Source organism: Denticeps clupeoides, chromosome 1, assembly GCF_900700375.1.
Source record: "Denticeps clupeoides chromosome 1, fDenClu1.1, whole genome shotgun sequence".
Classification (NCBI taxonomy): Eukaryota; Metazoa; Chordata; class Actinopteri; order Clupeiformes; family Denticipitidae; genus Denticeps; species Denticeps clupeoides.
In genome coordinates, this window is record NC_041707.1 from 3,235,500 (window position 1) to 3,245,510 (window position 10,011).

At 40.7% G+C, this 10,011-nt stretch overlaps 1 protein-coding gene across 1 annotated transcript; it reads left to right on the top strand.

Moving 5' to 3' along the window:
- Window positions 1-470: 470 nt before the first annotated feature.
- Window positions 471-4,922, top strand: LOC114789751 (zinc finger protein 239-like). The gene is made up of 2 exons (XM_028979133.1): window positions 471-584; window positions 2,632-4,922. Exon 2 carries the CDS (start codon window positions 2,658-2,660, stop codon window positions 3,828-3,830), a length of 1,173 nt encoding a protein of 390 aa, XP_028834966.1. The 5' UTR covers window positions 471-584; window positions 2,632-2,657; the 3' UTR covers window positions 3,831-4,922.
- The last annotated feature ends 5,089 nt before the right edge of the window (window positions 4,923-10,011 follow it).

The following is a 10,011-nucleotide window of genomic DNA, read 5'->3' on the forward strand; positions in this document are numbered from 1 at the left end:
TAAACCTCCCTCATCTAGGTGTGTCTAACCACAATGCTATCTCGACAGAGCTGCTATCTATCTATCTATCTATCTAAGAATGGCATAATTAAACCACTCCAAAAAAAATCAAGTCTTGACCCAGAAGTCTGAACTACTTACGAGCCTATTTCTAACATTCATTCCTCCCCAAAGCAATTGCATATCAACCTTCAGGAGCAGCTTAAGGGTACCAAATGACCCTCTGATGCCTGCCCTTCCATGTTCTGCCCTCATGTTCTGTAAATTAAATGTTCAGGACCATAATAGAGTAGCAATCCCCCCCGGAGAGGAAATATCTGCAATTCTGCTCCATCATAAAAACCACCGACACAGGTCTGTTGGCATTTGACGTCTCCGATTGGCTGTGATGAAAAGGAAAGTTAAAGGTGGGATTTGGTTGGCTGTCGTAGGACAATTTGTCCCGCCCCTCAACTTGAGGGGGAAATGACGTCACGAGCCCCACATTTTATTGTTTCCACATGAAATCGCGGAAAAGCAAGCTAGGACAACGTTGTGAAGTTTCAGCGTTTTCTCCTGTTTTAGACACACATGCAAAACTACTGGTACGATCGGTTGTAATTTATTCAATGATGTTGTACTACGTGTCTTGTGTTGGTTTAGATTAAGAAGACAGTTGAGGTAATACAATTCATGCCGTTTTCTCCTGCGTAAAGTTAGCAGTGGTCCAGTATTCGACAGACGTTCCCATATCTTAGCTGGATTTTCTCTTCCTCATTTCACAAAGTCATGTATGTCTGTGAACTTACACACACGTTGGTATTTCAATTGCTGCAGCCGATAAGTTGTGAAAAAGCTAAATAATACGGCAGCTCGCTGCGCTTTTAACGGTATGAAACGTTTCAAAATAAAAGTTCCTAATAGAAGTGAAGTTATTGTCACTTGTGATACACAGCACACGGTGCACACAGTGAAATTTGTCCTCTGCATTTAACCCATCACCCTGAGTGAGCAGTGGGCAGCCATGACAGGTGCCCGGGGAGCAGCGCCTTTCAGCTTGGGCTCAAACTACATGTGTAATTCCATGAACTTAATGCACTTTCAGACTTCTGAAAGCCCTAGATAATCAGGTATGGGTTAGGTTTTATTTTGAAATGTTGCATATAGACAAAAGCGCGGCGAGCAGCTGTATTATTAAGCATTTTCACAATTCATAGGCTGCAGCAACTGAAAGACCAATGTGTGTGTAAGTTCACAGACATACATGACTTTGTGAAAGTGATTTCTGGATTTTTGTTTGAGTAAGAGAAATTGTTTATATTTAAAATTATTTCAATCAAAAACATCTGAACAGGTCATGTTAAATCTTAGCATTTCGAAGGCAGCTTCACAATTCTTGCATCAATTTTAACTTTGGCAAGTTTCTGCTTTAATTTCTTTGCAGGAGGTCAGAAACGCCTCCTTCGTACGGGCGGCGTACGAAATAGCATAGTCCACTGCAAAATTGCAATACGGTTTTAAAAAATATTGCAGCAATGCAGTTAACATTAAAATAATAGCATGTTTTTTCTAACATGCAGTAATTTTATATAAACGACAATATTATTAGCTTTATCATCCAAGCAAATAAATGAATTTACATGTTTACATGTTTTACATGTTTATAGCCCTCTGACGTGCATGTTCTAATCAAGTTTGATACTGTGTATAATAAACTAAAACATACAGCAATACAGTATTATCTTAGGAAAGGATCTAATGAGAGAATGTTAATTTCAGTGATTTAAGACTTGACATGGGACTCAAGCACAAAGAGTTGAGACTTGGAGAAAATTACTTATGAGCATCTCTCCTTCAAATACCTGTTTGTAATGGCCTTTTAGCATCTGCTCTCTTAATCTGATTTATTTGTTTGTCAGAAACCTTGCTCATTTTGTGTGTGTTCTGAATCAGCCACAAATCTTTTAACAGTACGATGATCATGCTTAAGTTTTCATGACAAATCTGTCCAAGGTATTCAATTATTTCATGCAGCAGAGAGATCCTTTTTCTTTCCCATACTGCTTGACAAATATTGTCTGCTTAATACCATGGAACCGTAGTTTTCCAGGCAAACTGTCACAGGTGTCCGAGACTGATTTCAGTTATCCAAAGAGCCCTGAGACACAGTTTAACTGCAAAAGAAATATTGATGATTAATCATCTGGAAAATATTTCAAACTTTGACTTGCGTAGTGACCGTCTGTAACAGTGGGAGCAGAGAGCAGTACAGGAACTTATTTATGACTGTGTACTCTACCTACCTACCTACCTACCATGGTTTTAGTCTACATGGGGCAGTGGTGGCCTAGCGGTTAAGGAAGCGGCCCCGTAATCAGAAGGTTGCCGGTTCGAATCCCGATCCGCCAAGGTGCCACTGAGGTGCCACTGAGCAAAGTACCGTCCCCCCACACTGCTCCCCGGGCGCCTGTCATGGCTGCCCACTGCTCACTCAGGGTGATGGGTTAAATGCAGAGGACAAATTTCACTGTGTGCACCGTGTGCTGTGCTGCTGTGTATCACATGTGACAATCACTTCACTTTAAAACTTTAAATTACATGCTAACTAGAGGAAAGTATGACTAACCATTTTATCTTTATTTTCAACTGCAGGCTAATAAGATTTTTTTTTTTGCCACATGATGCCTACAGAAGAGACGCCCTACCTGTGTACAGAGAGTGGCAAGAGTCTTTCACAAGTAGCACACCTTCAATCACACCAGAAGACACATACTGTCGAGAAGCCGTACCAGTGTTCAGAGTGTGGGAGCAGTTTTACAAAAGCATCAAATCTAAAATTTCACCAGAGGATCCATGGGAGGAGTTTTTCACATCCATCATCCCTTAAAATACACCAGAGGACACATACTGGAGAGAAGCCCTACCAGTGTACAGTGTGTCAGAGGAACTTTACTCAGTTATCATCCCTTAAAAAACACCAGAGGATCCATACCGGAGAGAAACCCCACCAGTGTCCAGAGTGTGGGAAGAGCTTTTCACTAGTGGAACACCTTAAAATACACCAGAGGATACATACTGGAGAAAAGCCCTACCACTGTACAGAGTGTGGGAGGAGTTTTTCAGAAGCGTCAAACCTTAAAATTCACCAGAGAATCCATACTGGAGAGAAACCCCACCAGTGTACAGAGTGTGGGAGGAAATTTTCACATGTATTATCCCTTAAATTACACCAGAGGATCCATACTGGAGAGAAGCCCTACCAGTGTACAGAGTGTGGGAGGAGATTTTCACAAGTATCAAATCTTAAAATGCACCAGAGGATCCATACTGGAGAGAAGCCGTACCAGTGTACAGAGTGTGGGAGGAGTTTTTCACAATCATCAAAACTTAAAATACACCAGACTATACATACTGGAGAGAAGCACTACTTGTGTGAAGAATGTGGGAGGAGCTTTTCACATCCATCACAGCTTAAAATACACCAGAGGATACATACTAGAGAGAAGCCATACCAGTGTACAGAGTGTGGGAGGAGTTTCACACATCCATCTTCCCTTAAAAAACACAAGAGGACACATACTGGAGAGAAGCCTTACCAGTGTACTATGTGTGGGAGGGGTTTTTCACAGTCATCTTCTCTTAAAAAACACCAGAAGATACATGCTGGAGAGAAGCCCTTCCAGTGTACAGAGTGTGGGAGGAGCTTTTCACATCCATCATCCCTTAAAATACACCAGAGGACCCATACTGGAGAGAAGCCTTATGGTTGCATGGTTTGTTATAAAGCTTTTGTAACAGCATCTGCTTTCAAAAGACATGTGACAATCCATACTAGAAAGAAGCTCTATTAAGTGTTATTTTAATTCCATCCATCATCTGTCATGTCTTCCCCATTATTGTGTCACCTACTGACCCAGACTGGCCGACCGTTTAAAGGCACCCAGGCAGTATCCAATATTGAACAATTTTAGAATTTCTTTTTATTTTCTGTAAGCAATAAATAATATTTCTGTAAATAATAATAATGCTCAATTAATCAAATTTGAATCACAATCACGGTTTTGACTGCCACGAATAAATTAACATGATCATTGGTGATATTTACATTTAAATAACCAACCACTGGGGGGTAGTTGAGGTTGAAAAAGCCTTTCAGCCTCTCAGCATGTCAATGCCGCCGTCATATGGACAGGGTTCCAAGCTCATTCAGTCATGCTTCTCTTCTGGAAGTACGAGCAAAAAATGGCAGACATTTGCACCTCGTACGGCTATAATAATAACGAGCAACCAAAGAATTTTATTTTATCATCTTGTGTTACGAAATAATATTATTCATGTTACAGACCATCTGTTTTCCCACCCACCTCATAGTAAATGCACAGCTTTTGTTCTGACACCTGTATATATTGTATAGTTTGTTGTTTTATAGTTCACTGTTTATTAGCCTCTGTGTCCTGTCTATGGTAATTTATTTGCAAATAAGCAGGTAAATGGATGTTCATCTTTCATATTAAATATGAAAAATTAAGTATTTTCATAGTGACCTGCCCTCAGTCATCTCTAAAGCAAGAAAATGTTGACAGGCTGTTTTTTATCATCAAAAATCTGAAATTTAAAGTTTAAATTAGAAAGTGCAATATGTGTTTTACTTAAAATGACAAATAATCGTGATTAATAATCATGATTATCATCCAAATGCCAAGAAATAAAAGTTTGAAATATTTTACCGTGTAATTAATTTATATAATGTTTGACTATCAGACCAAAAAACAGTGATATTCAGAACCGGACCCATAATTAGAAGGCCGAATCCCGAACCGCCAATACACCCGCAAATACCGATTAAACAGGTACAAGAATCATGTCCCCGGCCCAACGGGAAAGTAGAGAGTTGAAGTCACAGGTCTCCAGATCTGAAACTTGTGACAAAAATTCCATTAAACTGTTGGGAGGAGCTTGTGGAAGGAAGCCCGAAGCATTTGCATCAAGTCATTCAGTTTAAAGACAATTCTACCAAATACTAAGCAAATGTATGTAAACTTTTGACTTTGAAGAAAGTAATAAAAAAATCTAAGAAAAATTCACACATTATTTTGATATTTACCAAATTATTTTGGGAATCCAAGCGAGCCTTTGTATGATTTAATATCAGACAGTAAGAAAAAAAGGTTATGAGTCTTTTTATACAGTGTATGTAAACTTATATATAATTGCATATATGTCTGTGAAAATTCTCAGTCATCCAGGTGAATTTGTCTGAAAGTTGAGTCGTGGCAACTGGACTTTCTTTCTTTAATGTAGAGACGTTTCATTCTGCATCAACAGAACTTTGTCAATCTGAGGGAAGTTGGCTTGTGACAAATTAATCCTCCAGGTTGGTTTCACCTCACTCCCGCCAAACAAATGCAGGGGGAGGGGGTGGGTGGATGTGACAGCCCCATATTAAGCGGTTCGTTAAATGTGGCCAACCTAGTGGACGTGTGAATTGGGCCTATATAATTGCAAAGTAAAGCAATGAAGTGATCAGTTCTGGTTCACCAGGACCCCCAACTATGAATACAATCTTTTGTATTTTCTCTACATAAAAGTCAGACAATAAGAAGGTTCAAATTACAAGTTAATCTAAATATTCTCTAAAGAGGAAGGTCTTGAGCTGCCGTTTGAAAATACTCTGTGCTGTCCTGACCTCGAGGGGAAGTTCATTCCACCACTGACAGGCCAAGACAGAGAAGAGTCTACAGGGAGTGCAGAATTATTAGGCAAGTTGTATTTTTGAGGAATAATTTTATTATTGAACAACAACCATGTTCTCAATGAACCCAAAAAACTCATTAATATCAAAGCTGAATGTTTTTGGAAGTAGTTTTTAGTTTGTTTTTATTTTTAGCTATTTTAGGGGGATATCTGTGTGTGCAGGTGACTTTTACTGTGCATAATTATTAGGCAACTTAACAAAAAACAAATATCTACCCATTTCAATTATTTATTTTTACCAGTGAAACCAATATAACATCTCCACATTCACAAATATACATTTCTGACATTCAAAAACAAAACAAATCAGTGACCAATATAGCCACCTTTCTTTGCAAGGACACTCAAAAGCCTGCCATCCACGGATTCTGTCAGTGTTTTGATCTGTTCACCATCAACATTGCGTGCAGCAGCAACCACAGCCTCCCAGACACTGTTCAGAGAGGTGTACTGTTTTCCCTCCTTGTAAATCTCACATTTGATGATGGACCACAGGTTCAGATCAGGTGAACAAGGAGGCCATGTCATTAGTTTTTCTTCTTTTATACCCTTTCTTGCCAGCCACGCTGTGGAGTACTTGGACGCGTGTGATGGAGCATTGTCCTGCATGAAAATCATGTTTTTCTTGAAGGATGCAGACTTCTTCCTGTACCACTGTCTTCCAGAAACTGGCAGTATGGAGTTGAGCTTGACTCCATCCTCAACCCGAAAAGGCCCCACAAGCTCATCTTTGATGATACCAGCCCAAACCAGTACTCCACCTCCACCTTGCTGGCGTCTGAGTCGGACTGGAGCTCTCTGCCCTTTACCAATCCAGCCACGGGCCCATCAAGACTCACTCTCATTTCATCAGTCCATAAAACCTTAGAAAAATCAGTCTTGAGATATTTCATGGCCCAGTCTTGACGTTTCAGGTTGTGTGTCTTATTCAGTGGTGGTCGTCTTTCAGCCTTTCTTACCTTGGCCATGTCTCTGAGTATTGCACACCTTGTGCTTTTGGGCACTCCAGTGATGTTGCAGCTCTAAAATATGGCCAAACTGGTGGCAAGTGGCATCTTGGCAGCTGCACGCTTGACTTTTCTCAGTTCATGGGCAGTTATTTTGCTCCTTGGTTTTTCCACACGCTTCTTGCGATTTTGTTGACTATTTTGAATGAAACGCTTGATTGTTCGATGATCACGCTTCTGAAGCTTTGCAATTTTAAGAGTGCTGCGTCCCTCTGCAAGATATCTCACTATTTTTTACTTTTCTGAGCCTGTCAAGTCCTTCTTTTGACCCATTTTGCCAAAGGAAAGGAAGTTGCCTAATAATTATGCACACCTGATATAGGGTGTTGATGTCATTAGACCACACCCCTTCTCATTACAGAGATGCACATCGCCTAATATGCTTAATTGGTAGTAGGCTTTCAAGCCTATACAGCTTGGAGTAAGACAACATGCATGAAGAGGATGATGTGGACAAAATACTCATTTGCCTAATAATTCTGCACTCCCTGTAGATGAGCATCTTACATTTACGGCATTTATCAGACGCCCTTATCCAGAGCGACTTACAATTAGTAGTTACAAGGGACAGTCCCCCTGGAGCAACTAGGGTTAAGTGTCTTGCTCAGGGATACAATGGTAGTAAGTGGGGTTTGAACTTGGATGCTACTCCATGTTTGGCTTTGTAGGCCAGCATCAGTATTTTGAACCTGATGAGTGCAGCTACTGGGAGCCAGTGGAGGGAGCGTAGCAGAGGGGTGGTGTGGAGAACTTGGGAAGATTGAAGATTAGTCGTGCTGCTGCATTTTGTATTAGATGTAGAGGCCGGATGGTACATAGTGGTAGACCAGCTAGAAGGGAGTTACAGTAATCCAGTCGTGAGATTACTAAGGACTGGACCAGTATCTGGGTGGCCTGTGTTGACAGATAAGGGCGGATTTGTCTGATATTGTAGAGAAGGAATCTACATGAGCGAGAAAGATTGCTGATGTGAGTCAAGAAGGAGAGTTGGTTGTCTATTGATACGCCAAGGTTGCGGGCTGTTGTAGAAGGAGAGAGCTGTGAGTTGTCCAGGTAAATAGCAAGATCCTGATGTGGTTAAGAATCTGCTGGAATGAATATTAGTTCAGTTTTGGTGGGATTGAGTTTGAGGCGATGGGCTGCCATCCAAGATGAGATGTTGGTTAGACATGCAGAGATTTTGGAAGCAGCATGTAGATCTGAGGGAGGAAAAGAAAAGACGCGCTGTTTGTCATCGGCATAGGATAATCCGAGTGAGGAAATTACCTCACCAAGTGATCTCGTGTAGAGGGAGAAAAGGAGAGGACCTAGCACCGAGCCTTGAGGGACACCAGTGGAGAGTCTATGTGAGGCAGAGGTGGATCCTTTCCAAGTCACTTGGTAAGATCGCTCATCAAGGAAGCAAACCACTGGCATGCTGAGCCCAAAATTCCATAGACAAGAGAGTCTTGTAGTATGCAAACGACCCAGTTTCTAACTTTGTCTTTTATAAGGAGAATATTGCACCACAGGTAGGTTTACATTATTCCGGGGGACTTTTATTTTGATACAACGTGCCTCTTCGTCCGGCAGCGTCCGGAAACAAAAGGAAAGAAAGTGAGAAAGATCGGCATTTCATGAATTTAACGATTTGAACCCTCAGAGAAGAGGCATAAGGTTAGTGTTAATTTAACAGAAAATGTGTAATGTGTGTTTATGGCTTTTGGTGTGATTCTGATTGTATTGTGTACCTTTCTTACTCGCTTGTAAGTAAACGTTACAAAATACTGTATAAAAAACTAGTTCTTATGGTCTGTCGAGCTCATACTTTGATTTATTTATTATTGCCCCATTTATGGAAAGATCTTAATCAACCAAGAAAACCATCGGTCAGTGGTATAAACACCGTATTTGGACATTTCTCCTGTTTGAGACACGCAGGGAAAACCACGGGCAAGACTAAGTTACTTAATGATATCGTGCTGTTTGGTTGATTTAGTTAAAACAACAGCTGAGGTCGTACAATACAGGCCATTTTCTAGCATGTAGCATTAGCCCCTTTGGAGTTCCTTACGGCGGTTATTTTGTCGACTTAAAGATTTGTCTCGTCAGTGTTTAGAGATTATTAGTTAATTCTTAATTTAGTTTATGTCTGGCTTTGTTTCACCAACAATACCTGTTCAGAGATGTGGACTCGAGTCGCACAAACAATGATTTGTGAGTCGACTTTAGACCTGCCCTCGACGTCTGAAGACGCGACTCGTGACCGAGCGGAAGACACCGGCAAAACGCCGCGAACATTCAGAGCACATGAATTCACGTTGCGGGTGTTCTGCCGAATTATGCGTGGAATTCCGTGCCCATAGGACCCTAGCGTTCCTGGATAATTTCAAGGCGTAATGTCTCACTTAGTTGTTTATTGCTCTCAAAGTACACAATTTAACACTCAATAATCAATTAATTCGGCTGACCATTATCGTGTGGTGGTGTTTTTAACATAAAGGCTCATAATCAGACCACCTTAAAACGGGAAACTTTCCAGCCGCTTGTCTTCTTCGTCTGTGATCTCACGTTGTTCACCGTCTTTCGCGGCACAGCGCCATCTAGGGTCACGGAATTCGACGGGGTCGCACTATTCAGTACAACACCTGCTGCGGCAAGATGAGGCGATAAAAGTACAAAAGTTCCTACTGCTCCTTTTGTCCAGCATTCAAATTCCATAATGAATTAAATGTAAGTTTTATCTAATTCATTTTAGTTTTCAATGTGTTGCCCAGCGTTATGGGAAACCCGCAGGTAGACAGATTTTCCCTACATGTAGTTTAATCTACATGTAAACTACATGTAGTTTACAGCTTTATTGTTCCCCTCGCAATGTTATTGTTTTATTTGATTAATATTTCTCATTTTACATGTAATGGCGTCCCTTACTTAACACATAGGATTAATTAGTGCAGAACTCTGTTCAGCTGTATTATATTTTGCCCAGGGCGTCACAACCCGAATGTATATTGCGCTCCCCTTCTCCCAGGGCTCCATATTTCCAGCATATAGAGAAATACACATTACGATACATCTACGCTTTATTCTTAGAACATCACGTTATGTGTTATTTAAACAAACAAAGAATCATATGCTGGAATATGTCTTTCTAAAACTCTTTATTATATTGATAGCTGATGTTATTATTGAATAGATTTCAAATCGCAATATGCAGAATGCTGCCTGTATAGTCACTTGTTTGAATGAGAGGTGATGGGCTTCTTCCGGATTGTCAGTGCACTCACAGTCG